The 27,902-nt window shown below is 44.0% G+C and overlaps 2 protein-coding genes across 2 annotated transcripts in view; both read left to right on the top strand.

Moving 5' to 3' along the window:
• LOC124264519 (multiple epidermal growth factor-like domains protein 11) overlaps positions 1–23,012 on the top strand; it is a 43,499-nt gene extending 20,487 nt beyond the window's left edge. The window contains exons 3-5 of the mRNA XM_046699260.1: positions 21,046–21,384; positions 21,678–21,774; positions 22,429–23,012. Of these exons, the coding sequence (XP_046555216.1) occupies positions 21,046–21,384; positions 21,678–21,774; positions 22,429–22,690 (698 nt within the window). The 3' untranslated portion in view covers positions 22,691–23,012. The remainder of the gene's footprint in view (positions 1–21,045; positions 21,385–21,677; positions 21,775–22,428) is intronic.
• On the top strand, positions 565–3,726 carry LOC124264518 (cell death abnormality protein 1-like). Its single transcript, XM_046699258.1, has 4 exons — positions 565–726; positions 1,002–1,649; positions 2,230–2,335; positions 3,305–3,726. Exons 1-4 carry the CDS (start codon positions 675–677, stop codon positions 3,621–3,623), a joined length of 1,125 nt encoding a protein of 374 aa, XP_046555214.1. The 5' UTR covers positions 565–674; the 3' UTR covers positions 3,624–3,726.
• Positions 23,013–27,902: the final 4,890 nt, after the last annotated feature.

The raw sequence follows: 27,902 nt of genomic DNA, 5'->3' as shown, positions 1-27,902 counted from the left end.
ACAGGTGTAAATAGATGTATTTGGCATAGGGACACAGGGGGAAATAGATGTATTTTGTATAGAGACACAGGTGTAAATAGATGTATTTGGCATAGGGACACAGGGTAAATAGATTTGTAGCATTCTCTAAGCGCACATGTCTGAGAGTAGGTGCGAGAAGTTTCACAGAGAAGGCATGTCTGAACAGTAAGGTTTTCGGTTTCAAACGATGACATTGATTAGGATATTTTCCTAAAACATGTTCAATACCTGATGTCAACATATACACAACCTATATTCAATCATTATGTCTGATTTACATTCAGTAATGATTTCTGGGTTTCTGACCCCAAAGCTTGAGAAACCGACACAGACGCATGTGAAACCAAACATTCGTCCGTACGGAAACCAAGATGTTTTATTTGTAGTAAATGTTTCCTGAAAAACTTGAATGGCGTCGAAACATAGTGTGCTTTGTTTCCTGCTGACAAGGAACATGGAATCAAGCCCAAACTTCGCCAATCTGTAACTTAAACACAAACATAAGGTCATGTCGTGACTTTCGTGTGTTCATTGTGTATGTTTAAAACTCTCCCCCAAGTTCTGCTCTGGGTACATTTCATTTTGCATACAACGCTGTCTTAACATTTTTTGAGAAACAATTGTGTTTCCACTTTTTTCAGAAAGAAAATAACATGGAAATATTGGAGCTGTTGTCACTTGCTTGCATTGTTGGGATCTCACAAGGTAAATCCAGTTTGTAACATTGCTATATACTGAAAAACATTTCAATTACGTAATCAGTATGTGCGTAAGAGAGTTTTGTTTTACGCTGCTTTTAGCAATATTCCGGTAATATAACGGCGAGGGACACCAGAAATGGGCTTCACACATTGTACCCATGTGTGAAATCGAACCAAGGTCTTCAGGGTGACGAGCGAAAGCTTTAACCACGGGGCTATCCCACTGTCCCTATCATTACTTAAACTAGTTTGAGACATACTTTCAGAAATCTGTTTCAGTTGCACCATGCAGAGACGGCCAGCACTGTTCAGACTGTAGTAACATCTCGGGACAGTGTCTCACACAATGTGACCATGGCTATTTCGGCCTGATGTGCAAATCTGTCTGCAGTAAGACGTGCAAGGGAAAAATATGCCACTCTTCAGCTACTGGCATTGGCGTGTGTTCCGAAGGATGTGCGTCTGGATACCAGGGCGGAAGGTGCCTCATACCATGTGACAGTCCAGGCGGTGGATGTACAGAATGTCCAGGTGGTTGTGATGGAGAGTACTGTTATCTGGACGCTGTGTCCTGTGTGTCTGGCTGCAGTGATGGGCACTACGGATCTGACTGCAAGACGTGTTCTGACAGATGCAAAACATGCAACAGGACATCAGGGGCATGCTGGGAGTGCCATCCGCCATATTTCGGCCGGAACTGCGAGTATTCATGTGATCGATGTATAAAACCATGCAACTTTCGTTGTTTCCATGGATGCCTACCTGGGTTTTATGGCCCTTTCTGCAGTAAGAATTGCAGTGAAAACTGTCGAGTCAACCACATTTCTTTGACCAAAACAGCTGCTAGTTCCGAATGCCAAGAGAAGAGTGGAGAGTGTACCTATGGATGTAAAGATGGCTGGGTCGGTTTACAATGCTCCAATCAGTGTAAGTATGGAATTTCTAGGTATAAGTAATAATTGTTAACAGGTTTATGATTGATGATAGATTTATGTTTAGTTTTGATTGTCATGAGAAAAAGTCTCATCATTATATACTTCTCACACTTTGCTAAGGATCACACAAATTCACAACTTTACTTACACGTAGATTTATATTTTGAGCTGGATAAATAATGATATGGTAACCCCTCTTGAGGTACACAGTCACTTTAATCTAACCTTATGCACTTGTTACATCAGTAACCATAAAAATGGTTTTCATGGCAGCAATCGACCATTTTGCATATCATGGAACGATATAAAGTACAGAACACCTGTCAATAGCAGGTATGGGATCCACAACATGAAATGACATACTGAAACTTATGATCCATATTTACAATAAGCTTAAATATTTAAACCAAATTGAACCTCACATCATAGATTTCTGTTGAATCCATGACTTGATCCTTAGCAAAGTGTGACTAGTAAATCTTGACCATGTGGCGTAACGTGATTCTTTTCTCTGTTCAAAAGAAAGTTAAGTCTGTCAGCAATGCTCATTATGTATATCTTTATATGTTTAGATGGGGCTAATGCTGTTACAATAGGACTTTCAACAGGATCAGCACTTCTATTTCTGATGTTGATGGCAGTGTCCTACCGTTTTCGCAATTTCGTGAGATGTGACAGGTAAGATCATAACAGAAGTAAACAGTTGGCTGTGTTGTCTTTTGCATGTCGTGCTCCCCTTACATTACCAAACTCGTGAAGATTTGGGTTGGAATTGGTCTTCAGCAACCAATACTTATAGTAAAGGCGACTAACGGGATCGAGTGGTCAGGTTTGCTGACTTTTTTGACACATGTCATCGGTTCCCAATTGCGTAGATAAGTTCTCATGCTGCTGATAACTGGATTGTCTTGTGAAAACTCAATTACTTACAAACCGTCGCCATAAAGTTTGTAAATTGCTAAGTGCGACTCAAACAACAAACCAAGCAACACTTACATTACCTGTAGTTCTGGAAATCAACTGGGAAACAGTATTGTGGCTTGTTGAAACATATAGAAACATCAACAATAAAGTGATTTTTGGTCTTGATCGACTCTCCTGTTGGTTTCCCGAGATGGTGATCATTTTTGTTGCTTTACTGTCACCTCTTGGTCAAACCTAGTAGTTTATCAAAGTGCATGAACATACACAACTGCCACTTTGCAGTTGCTATATGTAATTGTGTTTAGAGTTGATATGAAATGCTCGTTTATCAATGTCATTTCCCGTTAGTACACTGTACTAGTTTTAAGTGTCAATTATTGTGACTTGTCAGATAAGCATGTACCAAACTTGGAACAGATTACATTATACATAAGGGTGTTACCTGGACAGATGTGCCGTCATTTGTTAAACCCACCCTGTGAATTCTACACAGTAGGAATGAAAATACAAAACAAATTGAGCTTGTGAACGTTACTGGAAAATATCTTGGTATTGTGGACAATGACAGACTCGGTGTGTTAAAATGAGATGACGTTAAAATGAGATGACGTTAAAGTGAAAAATATGCTTCATACGTATGACATTTGTTATTATGGGTGACAGGATAAAGCAACATGGTTGACACTCAAATAATATAAATGAGTCTACTTCTTTTGTTACAAGGATGAATAAATATGATCTCTCTGCGGCCTTCCCTCTACCTGACAGTGTGGAGGAACACAAAGATGCCCCCGCTGTTGAGTACCATGGGTATTGTGAAATACTGGAGGACGACGACAACAGGAGTCACCAGCCTATCATGAACCCAGAAGAAGGAAGTGATTCTCCAATGCCTGTTTTGGCAGATTGTTTCCCAGCAGCAGGACACGGAGGTGGAGGAAGAGGAGGAGCAGGACCAGGTCCATCAAACACCCGACAAGTGCGGGATGTCTGTGTGGATGACACAAACACTGTCGTCAACTACATATCGCCAGTTGAGTGATACTGAAAAACGTGACGTGTATATTCTGTAGGCATGTGCAATCTATTCACCCGTGAAGGTTCGGGTTAGAATTGATCTTCAGTAACACATGCTTGTCGTAAGAGGCGACTGAGGGGATCAGGGGTCAGGCTGTCTGACTTGCTTGACACATGTCATCGGTTCCCAATTGCGTAGATCGATGCTCATGATGTTGATCACTGGATTCTTTGGTCCTTTTTTTCTCGATTTTTAACAGACCGCCGCCATATATCTGGGATGGTGCTGAATGAAGCTTAAAACTAAACTCACTCACTCAAATCTGTCCAGCTTTTTACAGGAAACACGAACCAGTGTCATTATTGTAGTATTTCTCTATTACAGGAACATTACCCTGGACGAATACGTTTTTTAAATTATGCAGTTTCAGTGTTGTCATCTTTACAACTGCCAGAGTTTGATGCTCATGCTGTTGATCACAGGATTGTCTGGTCTGGTATGATTGTTTACATACCGCTGCCATGTAACTGGAATATTTCTGAATACGGGGTTAACATCAAACAAACATAAGCTGATAAGCAGGAAACGTACATCTACTTCTCATCAAAGATTTAGTCTCACTTTTGTAAATGTAGCCACTTACTTCAGCTGATAAGCAGGAAACGTACATATACTTCCCGTCAAAGGTTAAGACTCACTAGAGTAAATATAGCCACTTACTTCAGCTGATAAGCAGGTAACGTACATATACTTCTCATCAAAGGTTTAGAATCACTAGTGTAAATATAGCCACTTACTTCAGTCAACCGTTCTAAACTATATTTTGCAAAATATTCCATACTGTTTAAAGGTTCTGTTTAACTGATGTATTGTGAAACAAATTCGTAACGTTGAAAAGATTATTGTCATGAGTTCAATAAATGATGAAAATTGTCGAATCCTTAACAAAACTTTACACCGAAACGCAGCTGCCCACATTGCACGATATTTGCAAATGCTTTTCATCATTTGATGCATGATCCTCGTGCAATTCAACTGCATAAAGTTTGCAGTTTGTTCCCTTCAGTTAGTGGAGAAATTCATCTTAGATATATCGCGATGTGAAAAACACACACACAGATATATATATATATATATATATATATATATATATGACTGTAATCAATGTGTACATTGCCTGATTCGCTTAGTCATTGTGTACATTGTCTAAAATTTCCAGGCATTGTGTACATTGCCTGATTAATTAGCCCCATTATTGTACAGACTGACTGATTGTTGAACACATTGTACACATTGCCTGATTGTAGACATTGACTGTAACATACACACTCACACACTCACACTCTCACTCTCACTCTCACTCTCACTCTCACTCTCACTCACTCTCTCTCTCTCTCTCTCTCTCTCTCTCTCTCTCTCTCTCTCTCTCTCTCTCTCTCTCTCTCTCTCTCTCTCTCTCTCTCTCTCTCTCTCTCTCTCTCTCACACACACACACACACACACACATAACTTATAGTGAGTGATGTAAGGGAGCCTAAACTTTTGACGGGTAGTATATTTTGTTTTGGGTGAGTGTATGGTATGGAAACGTATAAGGGCCAAAACATGTGTTTGTCATCTACGTAGAAGATGCTGTCACACGAGCAGCAGCAAGGCCGCAACGAACCAGAACAAATATGGCAGGAGAAGGCGGTTGTGGATGATAACAGACAAGCAGCAAGCCGCAACGAACCAGAACAAATATGGCGGGAGAAGGCGGTTGTGGATGATAACAGACAAGCAGCAAGCCGCAACGAACCAGAACAAATATGGCGGGAGAAGGCGGTTGTGGATGATAACAGACAAGCAGGAAGGGAATTCTCTCAACTGTAACTAGGATTCCCTGACAGTCCACAGTGGTGAATGAAGTACGGTTGGAATCCGGGTAGCTTGACTTTTTTCATTTATTGGAAAATGAGTGTAATTAAACGTCACTAGTTCTGATCAGAATACAATTATTTCTAACCAGTGTTTGGGTATGTATGGCAAATATATGATGCCGGCAACGTGAATATAATTATTAATCTTCATAACCCAAGATTATCACTGACATAATGGTAAACACATTCTAATTCTTCCAACGGTATATCTGATAGCTTGTTACATAAACTTTTATAATCTCAGTTGAATGAAACAAATAACTTACTCTCATCATCTCACGCCACCTGAATAGTAACCTGTATTCACAGGTTGCATAAAATAGTGAAAGGTATTTCATAAACTAAATCAGCGCCCGATCATAGCTGTGTCTAAGACCAAATGTAAGGTAGGCCTCAGCATAAATATCACACTGCACCAGATGATTAGTGAGGAAGTTATATATTAGAAATAATTATTACCTCAGCTGCCAGATGGAGTCAGCAGTTCTAGTATGTAAACATAATTCCCTCCAGCTGGTAGGCCCACACCAAGCTTCACTAACCTATTTGCACAAGCATACTTTTTCTACCATAAAACGCCAGCCCTCATCTATGACTGTGGAGAGTAGCGTGACACTGTTCAATACAACTGTCTAAGGAACATATTCAATTTGTTGTCTAACAAGAAAGCGTCCGCATTTGTGCAATCATTTGAATACAACTTCCGTCTCCATTTATATGACTCTCATTGTCAAATGGTCACAACGACCCGGGCCGCGATCCATAGAATGTTCGGAGCACGGCAGTCTCCGCCTCACACCTTCCCCAGCTGTACCTCACACCTCCCTAGCTGTATCTCACACCTCCCTAGCTGTACCTCACACCTCCCCAGCTGTACCTCACACCTCCCTAGCTGTACATCACCCCTCCCCAGCTGTACCTCACACCTCCCTAGCTGTATTCTCCCTCCAGCTGTACCTCACACCTCCCTAGCTGTACCTCACACCTCCCTAGCTGTACATCACACCTCCCTAGCTGTACCTCACACCTCCTCCCTAGCTGTACCTCCTCACACCTCCCCAGCTGTACCTCTCACACCTCCCTAGCTGTACCTCTCACACCTCCCTAGCTGTACCCTCACACCTCCCTAGCTGTACCTCACACCTCCCTAGCTGTACCTCTCACACCTCCTAGCTGTACCTCACACCTCCCTAGCTGTACCTCACACCTCCCTAGCTGTACTCTCACACCTCCCCTAGCTGTACTCCCTCACACCTCCCTAGCTGTACCTCACACCTCCCCCAGCTGTACCTCACACCTCCCCAGCTGTACCTCACACCTCCTAGCTGTACCTCACACCTCCCTAGCTGTACCTCACACCTCCCTAGCTGTACCTCACACCTCCCTAGCTGTACCTCACACCTCCCTAGCTGTACCTCACACCTCCCCAGCTGTACCTCTCACCTCCCTAGCTGTACCTCACACCTCCCTAGCTGTACCTCTCACACCTCTCTAGCTGTACCTCACACCTCCCTAGCTGTACCTCACACCTCCCCAGCTGTACCTCTCACACCTCCCTAGCTGTACCTCTCACACCTCCCTAGCTGTACTACCTCACACCTCCCCAGCTGTACCTCACACCTCCCTAGCTGTACCTCACACCTCCCCCAGCTGTACCTCACACCTCCCCAGCTGTACCTCACACCTCCCCAGCTGTACCTCACACCCTCCCCAGCTGTACCTCACACCTCCCCAGCTGTACCTCACACCTCCCCCAGCTGTACCTCTCACACCTCCCCAGCTGTACCTCACACCTCCCTAGCTGTACCTCACACCTCCCCAGCTGTACCTCACACCTCCCTAGCTGTACCTCACACCTCCCCAGCTGTACCTCACACCTCCCCAGCTGTACCTCACACCTCCCTAGCTCCCCTCACACCTCTGTACCTGTACCTCACACCTCCCCAGCTGTACCTCACACCTCCCTAGCTGTACCTCACACCTCCCCTGCTGTACCTCACACCTCCCCAGCTGTACCTCACACCTCCCCACCTGTACCTCACACCTCCCCAGCTGTACCTCACACCTCCCCAGCTGTACCTCACACCTCCCCAGCTGTACCTCACACCTCCCCAGCTGTACCTCACACCTCCCCAGCTGTACCTCACACCTCCCCAGCTGTACCTCACACCTCCCCAGCTGTACCTCACACCTCCCCAGCTGTACCTCACACCTCCCTAGCTGTACCTCACACCTCCCCAGCTGTACCTCACACCTCCCCAGCTGTACCTCACACCTCCCCAGCTGTACCTCACACCTCCCCAGCTGTACCTCACACCTCCCCAGCTGTACCTCACACCTCCCCAGCTGTACCTCACACCTCCCCAGCTGTACCTCACACCTCCCTAGCTGTACCTCACACCTCCCCAGCTGTACCCCTCACACCTCCCCAGCTGTACCTCACACCTCCCCAGCTGTACCTCACACCTCCCCAGCTGTACCTCACACCTCCCCAGCTGTACCTCACACCTCCCCAGCTGTACCTCACACCTCCCCAGCTGTACCCCTCACACCTCCCCAGCTGTACCTCCTCACCCTCCCCAGCTGTACCTCTCACACCTCCCTAGCTGTACCTCTCACACCTCCCCAGCTGTACCTCACACCTCCCCAGCTGTACCTCACACCTCCCCAGCTGTACCTCACACCTCCCCAGCTGTACCTCACACCTCCCCAGCTGTACCTCACACCTCCCCAGCTGTACCTCACACCTCCCCAGCTGTGCCTCACACCTCCCCAGCTGTACCTCACACCTCCCCAGCTGTACCTCACACCTCCCCAGCTGTACCTCACACCTCCCCAGCTGTACCTCACACCTCCCCAGCTGTACCTCACACCTCCCCAGCTGTACCTCACACCTCCCCAGCTGTACCTCACACCTCCCTAGCTGTACCTCACACCTCCCTACCTGTACCTCACACCTCCCTAGCTGTACCTCACACCTCCCCAGCTGTACCTCACACCTCCTCACCTGTACCTCACACCTCCCCAGCTGTACCTCACACCTCCCCAGCTGTACCTCACACCTCCCTAGCTGTACCTCACACCTCCCCACCTGTACCTCACACCTCCCCAGCTGTACCTCACACCTCCCCAGCTGTACCTCACACCTCCCCAGCTGTACCTCACACCTCCCCAGCTGTACCTCACACCTCCCCACCTGTACCTCACATCTCCCCCACCTGTACCTCACAAACCTCCCCAGCTGTACCTCACACCTCCCAAGCTGTACCCTCACACCTCCCTAGCTGTACCTCACACCTCCCTACCTGTACCCCTCTCACACCCTCCCCAGCTGTACCTCACACCTCCCTAGCTGTACCTCACACCTCCCTAGCTGTACTTCCCCACCTGTACCCCACACCTCCCCCAGCTGTACCTCTCACACCTCCCCAGCTGTACCTCACACCTCCCCTAGCTGTGCCTCACACACCTCCCAGCTGTACCTCACACCTCCCCAGCTGTACCCCTCACACCTCCCCAGCTGTACCTCACACCTCCCTCAGCTGTACCTCCTCACACCTCCCTAGCTGTACCTCACACCTCCTCCTAGCTGTACCCTCACACACTCCCTAGCTGTACCTCACACCTCCCGTGCTGTACCCTCCACACCTCCCAAGCTGTACCTCACACCTCCCCTTCCTGTACCTCACACCTCTTAGCTTGTACAACACACTGTAGCTCCTCACCCTCACCAGCTGTGCCTCACACATCCCCATCTTGTGTACACTCACACCTCCCTAGCTGTACCTCACACCTCCCTAGCTGTACCTCACACCTCCCCAGCTGTCACCTCACACCTCCCTAGCTGTACTCCTCACATCTCCCGATAGCTGTACCTCACACCTCCCGTAGCTGTGCAACCACTGACTTAGCTGTACCTGACAGCACCCCAGCTGTACCTCACAGCTCCCTAGCTGTACCTCACATCTCCATAGCTGTACCTCACGCCTCCCTAGCTGTACCTCACACCTCCCTAACTGTCAACCACTGACGTACAAGGTCTGCTCGACACATGTCCTTCCTTAAACAAAAATCCGTGACGTCAACGACTGAATCACAAGTTCTGCTCGACACATCTGCTTCCTTACACAAAACCCGTGACGTCAACCACTGACTCACAAGTTCTGCTCGGCACATCTGCTTCCTTACACAAAAGGTCACAACGTCAACCACTGACTCGCAAGTTCTGCTCGACACATCTCCTTCCTTAAACAAAATGCCACAACGCCAACGACTGACTCACAAGTTCTTCTCGACACATCTCCTTCTTTAAACAAAAGGCCGTGACGTTAACCACTGACTCACAAGTTCTGCTCTGGTAAACGTGTTGCAGTTGGGAATGTTATCACCGTGACAATTTTAGGAATATGCATTTTGTAAATTTCAAAGACCAAGTTAGAATAAATAGTTATACTAGGCACAGCTACCTTTTCGGTTAATATGCATCAACATCTTGCATGATAATGTTTCATATGGCAAAGTGTGTATTATTTTCATGTCGATTTCATGTTGAGAGAACCATACCATGTTGCAAATTTCATGTATGAATAGAAGATGACACTATGTACAATCATGATTGGTGTGTCACATGTTGCTACGACCAAACGAAATATTGCCGAAATATTACTTACCTCCCGTCGATTCACATCAGCCCTCAAATAGAAGTAGTTGTCCTTATATCCAAGCAAAAGGCCTTCAAGAAGAGAGGCACAAAAGTTGTACCGTTCTAAGGTGTAAAAGTCTTCTAGACTTCAACCTAGCTCCACTTTGTGACTGTACGGAGCTATGAGATAACCCGATATGTGACAAAGGTAGTCACCGGCAAAACCGCGGTCACGTGCCCTAAATAATTCAATTACAGTGAGAGTGAATAAAATCCGATCATAGTGTTTACAGTTGTTCAGGCGCTTAATAGCTGTGCAGAAGATCCACTGTAAAGGACTTCCAAGATTGTTTGCCTTCTTTCTCCCTACTGAAACACGGACTACTTTTTAAGGCTTTACAAGCAATCTACGAGGGACTATATGGCGCTTGGACTCATTACGACAATTCGTCAGTCTTTATGACCAATTAACTGGTGAACAAGGCCGGGTGCTCTTTTGTGATCACAATTTGATGTACCTATCCAACAACATGTGTAAAGAATTTGCTGGCGATTAGAAAACAAACCCACGTTAACAAAGCTTGAGAGATGAACAATTCTAATGTCGCGCCTTACAAATGCTGAACGTGAACGTGTAACATTATCAACCCACAGAGGTTACTTGTCATATCTTCCTACGAACCTCTGTTCTAATACGGACATATTTCCCGGTTCTCCTAAAATCCCCTAGCGTCAAAAAGATCGAATTATCTCCCTTCTTTCTATCCAATCATAACACGTGTTACATCGACTTAGATCTACTAGTAACTTGACTAATACAAGCAAATGTGGGGCCACAAACATCCCTCCTCTGCCGGGGTTTCTGTTGATGTGACACACAAGACATTTAATGGTTAGCTTCTCCGTTGTCAACGAGGGCGATGGGAGGTCCGCCATTGATCCGCCGTTGCATGACTGAGTTCTGTCTAGAAGAAACGTTTGCGCATCGCGCAGGGGAAGAGGTTCTAGTTTTCCCGAAGCATACGGAAATTACCGAGGCCTTGCGAATGATCAATTTTGAAACAAATGTCGCTGATTGCACAACTAAATCTGACTGCAGCCAATCACGAATCCCGAACAGTCGCACCATGAAAGGGTCGTATTAGAACAGAGGTTCGTAGGAAGATATGACAAGTAATCTCTGTGGGAAGTGACGTGCAATGGCGTGCGCAAGGATGGTCAATCTCACGTGCCTGTTGCACGTGCCATGAGATGCAGAAAACGGATATTTAGGAGATCAGAAAATCAGAGGTATATAACGAAATTATAATAGCTCTAAACAAATAATTTTGAAACCGAACGCTACCCAATTCTTCGCGTTCGGTGTTGAATAAAAAAATAAGAGCTATTATAATTTCGCCATATACCTCTGATTTTTCAACACAGTACGTTTATCTCCATTCTGCCATAACCGCGTTATAAAGATTAAATACATACATACCGTGTTTAAAAATCAGATGTATATAACGTGATTATATACCTCTGAATGACTTTGATTAACCAAATCACAATCTAGTATTTACTGAAATCATGGTAAAAGTCAGAAATACACGTGTTCAACAAACAAGTGGGTGAGTGAGTTTAGTTTTACACCGCTTTTAGCAATATTCCAACAATATCAAGGCAGGGGACACCAGAAATGGGCTTCAAACATTGTATTCATGTGGGGAATCGCACCCGGGTCTTCGGTGTACGATCAAACAAGTACTACATCTGATCGTGTGACGTCACAACCTGAGGACAATCACATTCAGCTATTTCGTTTTTACGTATAGGCAATGTTAACGAGCAACGCACTGGTTGGAGATCGCGAAATGTGTAGAGGACTATATCAAAACCACACATCAACAAGGAAGTGGTAACGGACTTATCCCACACCACGTTCAGGTTTATGAAATAATATTTTTAACTGATATTAATACATTTTGTTCCAATTATGCTCTGACGTCATTGATGTTACTCCCTACTGCATGCAGTATGGGACTGGATCCCACAGCGGTGTGTTGTGTGTTATTTCCTGGTGGACCAGACAATCGTGTGATATCTCCTTTGTGTTATCCGCCTTTGCAGTTGGCTTCTGTTTAATTTAAAGGTTTATATTCAACGTACTTATTTGCATATTTCTGGTCACTCTTCTACCCATAGTTCCATGCGGCAAGCCAGCATAGTATCTCTGCCGCAGGCCAGACAAATGTGACGATTCGTCACATCTTGCACCGTCCATTCAATATAATGTACATATTTCTTAACTCTTTTATTTTTAACGAGCCTACACATCTAATTAAACATATTTGATAGAATGGTTTAGTTTCACTGAGGATATATCCTAAGACATGTAACACTATTTCGATTTGCGTAGCGATCCTTTGTTGACATAGGTTGTACGGCTCCACGTGCTGTCATCGAAGCCGACGGAGACCAAACGATGCAACCAGTTTGATATCTAAATACGTACTGTCATAAACCTTACTGTCGCAGTTGTGGAAGAATATACATGTAACAATGTAAGACATTATGAAGAGCGCGCCGAAAAGCTTGCGTAAGCCCAATCTCTTCTTATTATGAATATGCGCGTTTGTTTACAAACAAGAGAAAAGTCCGGTCACGTGATATGCAAATTAGCCTGTGGCAGTGATGTTATGCTAAGTCATCACTGCGCCGGAGTGTGATTTCTGGTTTGAATAGGCACCCAGCAGCGCCTGATCGACAAGCGTTCGGAAAGTTACAACCTATCGTAACCTATCGTAAGAACGTAGTGCTACAATCCCAGGCTGATCAGTGCATTTGCTCATAATGTCAATCACTGGGTTTGGTGATCTACACTTGGCTACTTGCTGACTCCTGTTACAAGAGATTTTTGTTTAAATAACAAAGTAAGTAGGGGAAATGAGTCATATCTGGAGGGGATCTATTTAATCGTCTGAGGTTTTATAACATTCACGTTGCTCTGTAATCGGAAGCAGTGAGTCCATCTGCTAATGTCTAGTTATATATTACACCAGGTTGTACTGTTTACCTAATAGAATACAACATATCAGTCCTAGTGTCCCCCCATACAACATCACACATCCTTGGGTAGACTCTGCGACAAGCTGTATCTACTACGACACTGACTAGACAGATATCACAATAAACAGGTTGTGATATATATGAAATATTCACCTAAATAAAGAAGCGCAGAAGAGATGGATTTTTGCTGGTTTCTTTGTTAGTTGTTTAACGCCACAGTCAGCAATGTCCCAGCCATATGGCGGCGGTCTGTAAATAATCAAGTCTGGACCAGACAGTCCAGTGATCAGCAGCATGAGCATCGGTTTACACAATTAGGATACGATGACATGTGCAGTTGATAGGTAGTGTTTGCTTGTTTTGTTTGTTGTTTAACGCCGCACTCAGTGATAGTCCAACTGTATTGCAGCGGTCTGTAAATGGTCGAGTCTGGACCAGACAGTCCAGTGATCAACAGCATGAGCATCGGTTTACGCAATTGCGACACGATGACATGTGCAGTTGATAGGTAGTTTTTGCTTGTTTTTTTTGTTGTTTAACGCCGCACTCAGTGAGAGTCCAACTGTATTGCAGCGGTCTGTAAATAGTCGAGGCTGGACCAGACAATCCGGTGATGAACATCATGAACATCTATTTACTCAGCTGGGATACGATGACATGTGCAAAGACAGGTTGACCGCTGTAGTAAAGTGAACTCATTCATAGATCAATCCAACGCGTCCTCAGTTGTAACAAATATCTCCCAGCTTCTCATACTCAACTATAAATAGAACACACATACACACACCGATACTGCTCACAAGTTTACACAATCCATCTGTCTGATTATACAACCTGCATACAATTCTACTTGTAAACTGTCCTTCAACAACCCTGCACTTGGTAACTTCAAGCCCTGGGCTGTCACACACACTCCCCGTGAAGGTCCGAGTTAGAATATTGGCCTCCAGTAACCCGTGCTTGTCATAAGAGGCGACTAACGGGATCGGCTGGTCAAGCTCGCTGACTTGGTTGACACGTGTCATCGGTTACCAATTCGCAGAACGATGCTCATGCTGTTGATCACTAGATTGTGTGGTCCTGATTATTTACAGACCGCCACCATATAGCTGGAATATTGCTGACTGCGGCGTAAAACTAAACTTACACACGCTCTAACAAGCCCAAGTCTCTTACTCCACATATCGTGATCAGATATTTCCGCAGTCGCACCGAGCCGAGCGTATTTCCCGAGAATACAATGTGGGCGAGCTTACTATATTAGGGGGGTGACAGTCAGTCCAGCCATTCACAGATTGACGTACTTATCAAATGTTACTCCTACCTATAAACTAAACGAACTCAAACATCATAAATATTAATTAGGGAAATGTTTAAACAATATGCATGGATTGTATTTCTCTTCTGTCGGTCAACTGCCAGGTACCCCCTACCCCTGCGGGATTATGTTAGCTGTTTCAAGGACGTGACTGTGTGGCGCGTGGGGGTGGTGGGCCTTCTGTTCAAGCTGCAGTGTCAGGCTGCATATGACCTTGCAGTAAGAGCTGTTGAATTGACCCAGATAGCGGTCATAAATCGAGAATTGAATAACGTCCTGAATATGCCTCATTGTGTACATTAACATTTTGTTAAAAGTTTCATTTAACAATGGTATCAAGGAAGAGCCATTGTCGCGTTTCACCCTTTTAAAAAGAAACAAAACTTGAAAATCAACAGTGGCAATGTGACGTTTTGGACATTTATTGCATCACCACTTTGTCGCATTGTCGCGCATTGGATCATATTATTGTTTTTGATTTCACTAAATGGCGAAATTGCAACAACGCGAAAATGTTCCTTTGGGGAGTGAATGCATAGGGCCCTGAACATGAACTTGCGAACTTGTGTCTCTATGAGTTACTGGGGCGATGGGGTAGTCTCGTGGTTATGGCCTTCGCTCGTCACGCATAACACCTGGGTTCGATTCCCTACACTGACACAATGGGTGAAGCCCATTTCTGGTGTTCCCACCGTGATATTACTGGAATATTGCTAAAAGCGGCATAAAACCATACTCACTCACTCACTCTGGTGTTCCCCGCAGTGATATTGCTGGAATATTGCTAAAAGCGGCGTAAAACTTACTCACTCACTCTATTAGTTACTGTATTTTCGCATGTTGATGATCAGTACCTCTCGGTGGAGTACTTTACACTTAAAAAAGGTGGACAATTCCAGAGTCACTAGATTTGATAGTCGCCGAAGACCCACGTTCGATTCCCCATACGGGTACAATGTGTGAAGCCCATCTATAATGTTCTCAGTTTTGATATTGCTGGAGGGGCGGTGGGGTAGCCTAGTGGTTAAAGTGTTCGCTCGTAAACGCCGAAGACCCGGGTTCGAATTCCCACATGGGTAGCCCATTTCTGGTGTGAAGCCCATTTCTGGTGTCCCCCGCCGTGATATTGCTGGTATTGCTAAAAGCAGCGTAAAACCATATTCACTCCCTCACTCACTGGATTGCATAACGTGGTTTCATGTGTCACGATATCAACCTCTCGGGCTTCTGGTCAAGTCTCAGTAACTCACAGACAGTCTCCAATTGTTGGAGTGCTTCTGACTGCCGCGTAATGAAAGGTCATGGTGAACGAATTCTTGTGTTTACTGATTACTATGGCGATGCTCTCATTCAGCCAGGAAGTATTTCTTACATTTGTCTAACAAACAAAGACGTGATTTAACCTCTCATGTGTGCTTTCAGTTTCCGTGCTGTCCCATTTACATTTTGCAGGCTTTCATAATCCCTCGACGACAACGTTCTTGTTTATGAAACCATGGTCACGGAAACATGTTACATTGGAATATTGACAAAATACATTATCATATTTCTGCGCACGTTTCAATGCAGGAGGTTTGCCATACCATCTGAAATGGAACAAAAATCTGACAATCCAGAGACAGACAGTAAACTACATACAGAGCCAAACCAATACGACGGCATACAGAGACAACCCAGTACACCTATATACAGAGACAACCCAGTACACCCATATACAGAGACAACCCAGTACAACAAGAAACAGGGTCAATCCAGTACACCCATATACAGAGACAACCCATTACGACTATATACAGAGACAACCCAGTACACCTACATACAGAGGCAACCCACTACACCTACATACAGAGACAACCCAGTACACCTACATACAGTGACAACCCAGTACACCTACATACAGTGACAACCCAGTACACCTACATACAATCCACCTATATATACAGACAACCCAGTACACCTACAAACAGTGACAACCCAGTACACCTACATACAGCAACAACCCAGTACACCCACATACAGGAACAACCCAGTACACCTATATACAGGAACAATCCAGTAAACCTACATACAGAGACAACCCAGTACACCTACATACAGTGACAACCTAGTACACCTGCATACAGTGACAACCTAGTACACCTACATACAGTGACAACCTAGTACACTTACATACAGAGACAACCCAGTACACCTACATACAGTGACAACCTAGTACACTTTCATACAGAGGCAACCTAGTACACCTACATACAGTGACAACCTAGTACACCTACATACAGTGACAATCCAGTACACCTACATAGAGAGACAACCCAGTACACCTTCATACAGGAACAACCGAGTACACCTACATACAGAGACAACCCAGTAAACCTTCATACAGAGACAACCCAATACACCTACATACAGTGAGAACCCAGTACACCTACATCCAGAGACAACCCAGTACACCTATATACAGAGACAGCCCTGTAAACCTTCATACAGAGACAAACCAGTACACCTACATACAGAGACAACCCAGTACACCTACATACAGTGACAAACCAGTACACCTACATACAGTGACAACCCAGTACACATATATACAGCAACAACCCAGTACACCTACATACAGTGACAACCCAGTACACCTACATACAGTGACAACCCAGTACACCTACATACAGGAACAACCCAGTACACCTACATGCAGAGACAACCCAGTACACCTTCATACAGAGACAACCGAGTACACCTACATACAGAGACAACCCAGTACACCTACGTACAGGAACAACCCAGTACACATACATACAGAGACAACCCAGTACACCTACATACAGTGACAACCTAGAACACCTTCATACAGAGACAACCCAGTACAGCTACGTTCAGGAACAACCCAGTACACCTACATGCAGAGACAACCCAGTACACCTACATACAGTGACAACCTAGTACACCTTCACACAGAGGCAACCTAGTACACCTACATACAGTGACAACCTATTACACCTACATACAGTGACAACTCAGTACACCTACATACAGTGACAACCTAGTACACCTACATACAGTGACAATCTAGTACACCTACATACAGAGACAACCCAGTACACATTCATACAGAGACAACCGAGTACACCTACATACAATGACAACCCAGTACACCTTCATACAGTGACAACCTAGTACACTTACATACAGAGACAACCTAGTACACCTACATACAGTGACAACCCTGTACACCTACATGCAGAGACAACCCAGCACACCTACATACAGTGACAAATCAGTTCAGATACAACTTATATCTTATATTTGAGATTATTCCTTCTCAGTAAAGTACGGATTCTTGTTCTTCTGTTAGGCTGTGTCCCATCCGGGATTCGAGCCCACATCAATCGACAGCAAACAAAGGCAGCGATCTAATCACGCAGAAAAGAAAAGTCTGACAACTGGTAATCTAGATCACGTACATTTCTGTATTCAAAGGTTCAGGAAATTCGTTTAGCTGGACAGATTGTGAGAAAACGGAAATGTTTGACAGTTGTTGCTACCAGAGATTTTCACCTTCCTGGTTAGGGGCAATAGGGTAGCGAGAGGATGTGTATTTTCGTAATAAGAAGGTTGCTACTCGTATAACATGTCGTGATTACACAAAGAGGTCTGGATGCTCGCCAGCCGCATCGAACATCGGAGATAGGGATGATTCTTGCTCCGAATAATCGTGTCTTCTATATACAGTATAAACAGAATTCCATGTAGAAGTTCCACCATATTGTAAGTACTTCACATAAAGACTTTCATTAGTGTAAGAACCTTGTAGTCAACTTCTTGTGAAGCATACACTTGTAAACCATAACGTAGTACTTCCCTGTTGTAAAAGCTGATAATTTATTAACTGACTTTTCACTTTGTGCAGGTTCATTGGCGTTCAAACCTTCATACTAGGGTGTCCTGATTTGTGAATCTTGCACTCACGAATTAAAAATAAGTTGTTATCCATAAGGTTTGTTCTATATTGTACTTCCCAACTTCTAAAATGCCACTCAAAGAACTCATATTTTGTTGATTTCCTGTTTACATACTACATCATTTGAGAATATGAATGCACCACTCGATTCCACAATATGCTGCATATTCAGTGTCCGTCATTATTATGTTCTCAGCTTCCTGGGGAGTATACACTTGCACATCCCTAAGCTACCTAAGTCCCCCTTGTCTCCGTGTTTTTGTTATGATTCTGATCTATTATAGCATATAGAAATCCACCTGTAGCAATATGGTATTGGGTGAATGTGGAAGAGTGCCTTTACAGCTTACTTATACAACCAATGCAGTGAAATACTGGTGCAGACTTCTAAACATGCCTGACTATAGATTACCAAAACAATGTTATTTTATGCTATTATCTTTAGACAGGGTAGGACGAAACTCATGGGCAACTAGAATTAAAAATATTCTTTTTCAATTTGGCTTTGGATTTGTTTGGATAAGTCAGGAAATTGGTGATCACAAAATATTTATGGAATCATTTAAACAGAGACTACGTGATAATTTATTTCAATCTTGGCATTCATCTTTGGAAAGTAACCGTAAATGTCTTTACTATAAGCAATTCAAATCTTTGTTAAATGTTGAGAGCTACTTGATAAATAATGATATCCCTCAATATTTAAAAACTATATATTCCCGATTTCGGTGCTGTGATTTTAAACTAGCAGTTGAAACGGGCAGATACACTGATGTTGTATATAATGAAAGGCATTGCCTGTTTTGTAGACTAAATGGTATCTTTGTTGTTGAAGATGAATGGCATGTGTTTTATACCTGTGATGCATATTCTCATATCAGAAATAAGTACATATCAAAATATTTTAGTAAATGTCCATCAATTATTAATTTTATATCAATATTACAGAGTAAAAATGTTAATATTATGAAGGATGTATGTCTATTTTTATACTTTGTTGACAAGAAACACAAATCTAAATAAAATATATGTGCTCTACTTATCATGATTTATGTACTTGTATTTTGGGCCGGAGGCCTGTTACTGAAATGAAATTCTGTTCTGTTCTGTTCTGTATTATAGCATGTTAACAAAATATCACTTAATTGTTCTGTTCTGTTTCAGTGAACAGAATGACTGTCTGGTTGATAATGTGGACAGCACTCTTGGTAATGGCTACAGAAGGTAAAACACTGTACTGGTACTATTGTTCATCTCGTATTGTCATTGGTTAATATCCCTACTTTAGTCAGGATAATGTGGACAGAACTCTTGGTAATGGCTACAGAAGGTAAGACATTGTACTGTTACCATTGTTCATTTCGTATTGTCATTGGTTAATATCCCTACTTTAGTCAGGATAATGTGGACAGCACGCTTGGTAATGGCTACAGAAGGTAAGACATTGTACTGTTACTATTGTTCATCTCGTATTGTAATTGGTTAATATCCCTACTTTAGTCAGGATAATGTGGAAGAAGACAATACGGTATCAATGGAAACATTATTGACACATGTGGGAAGATGAGATTAGGATTAAATTCAAAATTGCTTCACTTATACAACGATGTCCTGACTAGCTGACCGCCTCCGTGGTGTAGTGGTGAGAGCGTCCGCCAGAAGAGCGTAAGGTCGCGGGTTCGATCCCCGAGCGCGTCATACCAAAAGACGTTAAAATATGGTACTTGTTGGTCCCTGCCTGACGCTCGGCATTAATGGGTACAAGGACTGGTCAGCTTGGAGTCAGTATAATGTGTCTGAGTGGGGTATTCATGCTTCACTGCGGCATGGTATCTCAGTGTGCTAGCACTGTAACACCAGCTAGTACAAGCAGCCACACATACACATACACATGCATGTCATGTGAGCGAAATATTCTCAAGCATGACGTTAAACCCAATTTCACCTCATATGACTAGCTAAAACAAAGGTTCGACCTCCTCGTTGGGGTAGGGTCATAGGTTGGAACCCAACATGCTACACCCTGCTCCATACTTCGTGGACTCGATTATACCCTATTTTGGGGTGTTTTTTGTCCGCTTGGCTTTTGTCCTGCTCCCAACAATTTTGTAGTGCTTTAAAACCGTACAAATATTGCTTATCTGTATTAAGATTAGAACCTGTGAAGATCCGGGTTAGAAATGGTCTTCAGCAACCCATGCTTGTTCTAACGGGACTAACGGGATCAGGTGGTCAGGCTCGCTGACTTGGTTGACGCATGTCATCGTATCCTAATTGCGTTGATAGATGTTAATACCGTTCATCATTGGATTGTATGGTCCAGACACGATGGTGTACAGAGCGCTGCCATATAGGTGTGTGCAGTGTTAAACAAGAACAAGTACAAGAAAAATACAAAACAATCATAGGAACAACCTCCACTCTGTACCGCTATATGTTCAGGTATTATTGGTCTTGTAACTCATTTACTATAGTTAAGTATCCTGTGTTTTTATTGAAGAACAAGCTCTTTATTTCCATTACGCAAAACAATGAAATAATATCGTCACAATTACTTTCAGCTGTTCCATGCCATCACACCCATCACTGTTCAGACTGTGACAGAGAGACGGGGGATTGCCTCTCTGAGTGTGACACTGGGTATTATGATCGACAATGTAAGTCTACCTGCAGCAGGAACTGTAGGAATAACACATGCGTGATCTCAGAACATGCTAGCGGTAACTGTACTGATGGTTGTGTGCCAGGTTATTCTGGCTTTGGGTGCAGCATACCATGTGACAGTCCAGGAGGTAGCTGTACAGCATGTCCAGGTGGTTGTGATGGAGGATATTGTCAGCTGGGGACATCCTGTGTGTCTGGATGTGTAGACTCCTACTACGGGACTGGCTGTAAAGCTGGTAGGTACAACTTGGTTATTCTTCTATCATGAAAACTATGTTGTATACTCCCCAGGGTTTTGAGTCCACGGAGAAATGACACTCCTACCCTTAGCGCATTGTATTCAGCAACTATACTCAAAGGCAAAATTGATGACACAAACAACAAACACAAGCAGTATTAAGTGTCACTCTTTGTTGTTTACAAGAAGTTTTGCGTAATTGTAAATTAGAATTGTAAGTATCTCCAGCTGATTCTGTTCAATATCCTCCAAGGGAACGAGTTATTTATATTAATTAACTTATTTTGTCAGGTACTACAGTGGGACTTTCTGTAGGACTGTCCGGAGCTTTCTTAATCATCTTCCTGGTCCTGTGCTGCAAGTATTGTCAACGCCTAAGGCAGAACAGGTGCGTGAGTGCCCGCGTCCTCGCATTGTTTATCGCAAGAACTGACACTAACGTGAATGTGGGTCCTACCACGACGACGTGAGGTGTCGTTCCTGACATCAGCTGCTCTGTAATGTACTGTCTGCATGTTGCTGTGTTGAGTCCGTCCCACCACTTGTCACTACAGCTCCTTACAATCAAACATTTTCTTCATCATAAACTGAACTGATCGTACTGTTCTAAACGTTCCCCGAGCTCTAGATTATAAATGTTGAAAAGGACGGAACAACAACATTTCTGTTTATTAAATGTGAATGTCTAGGATCATGTAATTCGAACTGATAAGTCTGTTTATAGGTTACCACTCTTATCACTAAATAATACCCAAAATATAATACATGTACTACAATACCTGGAAACCAATGTTTGACTATTCTCATGTTTATGTAGATTTGGATGCTAATGACATGTGTTTATATTATTCTTACTTCACTAGGGGCGGTAGGGTAGCCTAGTGGTTAAAGCGTCCGCTCGTCATGCCGAAGACCCGGGCTCGATTCCCCACATGGGTACAATGTGTGACGCCCATTTATGGTGTACCCTGCAGTGATATTGCTGGGATATTGCAAAAAGTCGGTGTAAAACCATACTCACTAACTCACTCTTACTTCACAGTGTCACCAACAAAACAGAGATGTGCAACAACGTTGCCGAGATGGGTGGCGCCAATGTACAGGAGCTGGAATGGTATACTGAGATTCCACTGACAGACATGACCTTGCCTTCTGGGTCAAGGTCATCTGGAGGGAACCGCGGGGCTGGAGGTGAAGCTGCTGATGTAGCGGGTGACGTTTATGACGTTGCAGATGGAGGACAACGGGGACTTCCTGCTGTTGCTGACAACTTCTACTCCATGCTTAGAAACAAATTATTTTGAAACGGTATTGATATGAGTAATGACGATGTTAATTATGTAACTCTTCATTTGATCTACTGCCCAGTGAAAATGGAATCCGCGTCCATACAGAGTAGGAAAAGTCGGCGTTTTTTATGCTCATGGTCAATGTATACTAAGACCTGTTGATTATATTAGCTGATATCCCTGCTAAACAATGATGACTTAGTAGGCTTGCAGCATTCACTGGTGGTTCTTGGAAAGGTCTTTCGATGCATAATTACAATGGGAAACGCCTTTCAGGGAAATTGATTCGAAACGAAACTTCAGAAGATTTAAGTAGAAAAGCTCTGCCCTGATTTTACTCATTTATCATACAATGGATAGTGTTCTAGGCAGGATAAAGCCAACGGATATTTTCGGTATCCGTTGGGGTCATATACGGATATCGATGCAAATTAGAGAGGTCATATGCAAATTTCAGGGACTACTTTCACAGTGTAAACAAACATGGCGTCAAGGGTCGGCGGTCGTGTCGGGATTAACGGCCGTGGTTACGGTACTGTCAGTGCTTTGATCCCAGAAAATTCATGCCTGGTTTGGATAGATGGAGTAGATTACAAAGCGAAGATAGAAATTCATCCTTGGCACGAGTGTGAGTGTTTAAAGAGCTTAGTAACCTTGTCAGTGATGTTTATATCCTCACAACCAATGATCAGTTTAGTACATCTTTATGTCAGGACAAACTACACGCTGTGGAGCTTAGTAACCTTGTCAGTGATGTTTATATCCTCACAACCAATGATCAGTTTAGTACATCTTTATGTCAGGACAAACTACACGCTGTGGAGCTTAGTAACCTTGTCAGTGATGTTTATATCCTCACAACCAATGATCAGTTTAGTACATCTTTATGTCAGGACAAACTACATATCCTCACAACCAATGATCAGTTTAGAGCTTTTATGTCAGTAACTTAGTAACCTTATCAGTGATGTTTATATCCTCACAACCAATGATCAGTTTAGTACATCTTTATGTCAGGACAAACTAACGCTGTGGAGCTTAGTAACCTTGTCAGTGATGGTTATGTTTATATCCTCACAACCAATGATCAGTTTAGTACATCTTTATGTCAGGACAAACTACACGCTGTGGAGCTTAGTAACCTTGTCAGTGATGTTTATATCCTCACAACCAATGATCAGTTTAGTACATCTTTATGTCAGGACAAACTACACGCTGTGGAGCTTAGTAACCTTGTCAGTGATGTTTATATCCTCACAACCAATGATCAGTTTAGTACATCTTTATGTCAGGACAAACTACACGCTGTGGGTTAAGCGATAGTAAGTTATCCTATTATTTGTTTTACATTTTACCCCCTTAACTTCATCAAACATCGCTTACAGGACAACGTGGTATGATGTGTTTAAATATCATTCTAAAACCTAGCTTATGTACGCAGGTCCAACTAATTTACTGACGTTTGCGAACTGCATGAAAAGAGAAATTGTTTAAGAAGTTTAGATGTATTTTGATTAAAATATGTCGTCTTGTATACGTCACGTGTTGAAGACAAATATGTCTGGAATATTTCTGACTGCCGCTATGTAACTTCAAGCTTCCACTGTATGTAAATGTTTCTCTATCAATCGTTCACTGGAAACATATTTTTGTATTGAATTGTCAGGTTACTATTACTATTTGGTAATTTACTTCCTGTGGTAGAAATGGTCTTCAGTAACCCATGCTTGTTGTAAGAGGCGACTAACGGGATCGGGTGGTCAAGCTTGCTGACTTTGTTGACACATGTCATTGTCTCCCAATTGCGTAGATCAATGCTCATGCTGTTCATCACTGGATTGTCTGGTCCAGACTCGATTATTTACAGACCGCCGCCATATAACTGGACTATTGCTGGGTGCAGCGTTATACAACGAACAACCAACCTCCTGCGCAACATGGTGTTACACGGAAATATTAGTGTACGATATAAATGATTAATTTGTTATCAATTTCGTTGTGTTTGTATTTTTTGACCGCGGGAAACTTCGCCTTGTTTCCCTGTATGTAGATGGCGAATTAACTTAGTTTAATGCTAAGTGTTGACAGAGTCCAGCGAAACCCAAACAGGGTAGTTAGCAGGCATTTACACGCCTCTCGATACAATATTACAATTTATCAATCACACTGCTCATGGGTCAGTCCAACTCTTCTTGCAGTGCCTGGCCAAGTTCAGCCAACCTGTCGGCGCCCTGTGACGTTGACCTTGACATCTCCCTGTCATTCCCAATGTTCAATGGGGAGATGTCTTAACTGTTTGATGGCTATAACATTCCGTGTTTCGCTGCCGAAGGTGAAAATTGATAATTTGTGCACGGCGAGCGCTCCGTTCCTTGCCAGACTTGCCTGTCAAGTAAGTCCAGTCTTAATATAGACTCATCTGAAAACGTAACAAGTGATCAGTTGAGATGTGTACATCCTGGGCGACTGCTGACAAAATGATATAGATGCAGCACATTTCGAGCAAGTAGATGCACTATTTCTATGACCCGTAACTTGTACACCAATAGTCTAAGTTTGCTGGAGCTGAAATCATTTTCGTAGAGCCTGGATTCTGAACAACGGATTCTGTACTCTTGTCGATCTGGACGTCTCGAACGAATCGATCGTCAACAGTTTGGTTGTGCTGGAACATGTTCTATAGTCTGCTAGCCACAGACTGTGAAACTGTGACTTTTTCCAGTTCCCAGCATGCCAATCGAGGACGCGGCAATCTCTTGTTTATATTAAAAAAATGAATGAACTCACAGCTGAATAATGAATTCAATCATTACAACTGACACAAATAATGTTCCTTGAAAGTATCAATACCACAGACACAGACACAGACACAGGCAAAGACACAGACAGACACAGACACAGGCACAGACACAGACACAGACACAGACACAGACAGACACAGACACACACAGACACAGACACACACAAACAGACACACAGACACAGAGACAGACACACACACAGACAGACACAGACACACACAGACACAGACAGACACAGACACAGACACACACACACAGACACAGACAGACACACAGACACAGACACACACAGACACACACAGACACAGACAGACAGACACAGACACAGACACAGACACAGACACAGACACAGACAGAGACACAGACAGACAGACACAGACACAGACACAGACAGAGACAGACACACACACACACACAGACAGACACAGACACACACACAGACACAGACACACAGACACACACACAGACACAGACAGACACAGACACAGACACAGACAGGCACAGACACACACAGACACAGACACAGACACAGAGACAGACACACACAGACACAGACACAGACACACAGACACAGACACACACAGACACACACACAGACACAGACACAGACACAGACACAGACACAGACAGGAACAGACACAGACACACAGACACAGACACACACAGACACAGACACAGACACAGACACAGACACAGACACAGACACAGACACAGACACAGACAGACAGACACAGACACAGACACAGACACAGACACAGACACAGACACACACAGACACAGACACAGACACAGACACAGACACACACACACACAGACACAGACACACACACAGACACAGGCACAGACACACACAGGACACAGACACAGACAGACACAGACACAGACACAGACACAGACAGACACAGACACACAGACACAGACACAGACACAGACACACACACAGACACAGACACACACACACAGACAGAAAGACACACAGACACAGACAGGCACAGACAGACACAGACACAGACACACAGACACAGACACAGACACAGACACAGACACAGACACACAGCACAGACACAGACAGACACAGACACAGACACAGACACAGACACACAGACACAGACACAGGCACACAGGCATCACACACGTAGAGTCAAACACACACACACACCTTCAGACACAGACAGGCACAACACAGACAAGGCAGGCACAGGCACAGGCACACAGACAGGCAGAGAGACAGACAGACACAGAGACAAAAACACATAAATATAGGCACAGAGAGACAGACAGACAGGCACAGGTACAGGCACAAAGAACATTCACAGACACAGGCACAAGCACAACAGACACCCAAACACAGGCACAGGCACAGGCACAGAGAGAGACATGAAGGCATAATGCATCACAGACACAGGCACAAACACAGACAGACACCTAAACTCAAACACAGGCACAGGCACAGAGAGAGACATGAAGGCATAATGCATCACAGACACAGGCACAAACACAGACAGACACCTAAACTCAAACACAGGCACAGGCACAGAGAGAGACATGAAGGCATAATGCATCACAGACACAAGCACAAACACAGACAGACACATAAACTCAGACACAGGCACAGGCAAAGTCAACAGCACAGACACCCAGGTGACTGACATCATGAGCATCGATCTACAGAATCGGGACACGATGACCTGCACAAACCAAGTGAGGAAACCTGTCCTCCCCCTACCATTACACTTAAGCCAGGCATGGGTTACTGAGGTCTCGTTGTAGCGAATGCATGCCCTGTCCTCCCCCTACCATTACACTTAAGCCAGGCATGGGTTACTGAGGTCTCGTTGAAGCGAATGCATGCCCTGTCCTCCCCCTACCATTACACTTAAGCCAGGCATGGGTTACTGGGGTCTCGTTGTAGCGAATGTATGGCCTGTCCTCCCCCTACCATTACACTTAAACCAGGCATGGGTTACTGAGGTCTCGTTGTAGCGAATGCATGCCCTGTCCTCCCCCTACCATTACACTTAAGCCAGGCATGGGTTACTGAGGTCTCGTTGTAGCGAATGCATGCACTGACGGTATACTGTCAGTTAAGCTCAGAATTATTCAGCCAACCTTCATACCAGTAAAGGATTGTCAGACAAATATATTGATGCTCGTTGATGAGTTTTACTGGTGTGAATGTTAAAGTGTGTCGACTCACACAATACTATGAGGTAATTTCTGCAGAGGAAATGTCCCGAGCCTAGAATTCTGACGAACGCCTTTCGCTCCAACGTTTCAAGTGTAACGGGAAATGTAATTCGGGGAGCACGCAGGCTGAGGGGTGTAGCACAGTGGTAACAGTGTCCATTCATCACGCTAAAGGCCCGGGTTCGATTCCCTCACATGAGTGCAATGTGTGAAGTCCATTTCTGGTGTCCCCCGGCCGT

This window comes from Haliotis rubra, unplaced genomic scaffold, assembly GCF_003918875.1.
Source record: "Haliotis rubra isolate DU_JTF1 unplaced genomic scaffold, ASM391887v1 Scf929, whole genome shotgun sequence".
NCBI lineage: Eukaryota > Metazoa > Mollusca > Gastropoda > Lepetellida > Haliotidae > Haliotis > Haliotis rubra.
Note: the sequence above shows the minus strand (reverse complement) of the source record. Positions and strands in the feature narration are given on the sequence as shown.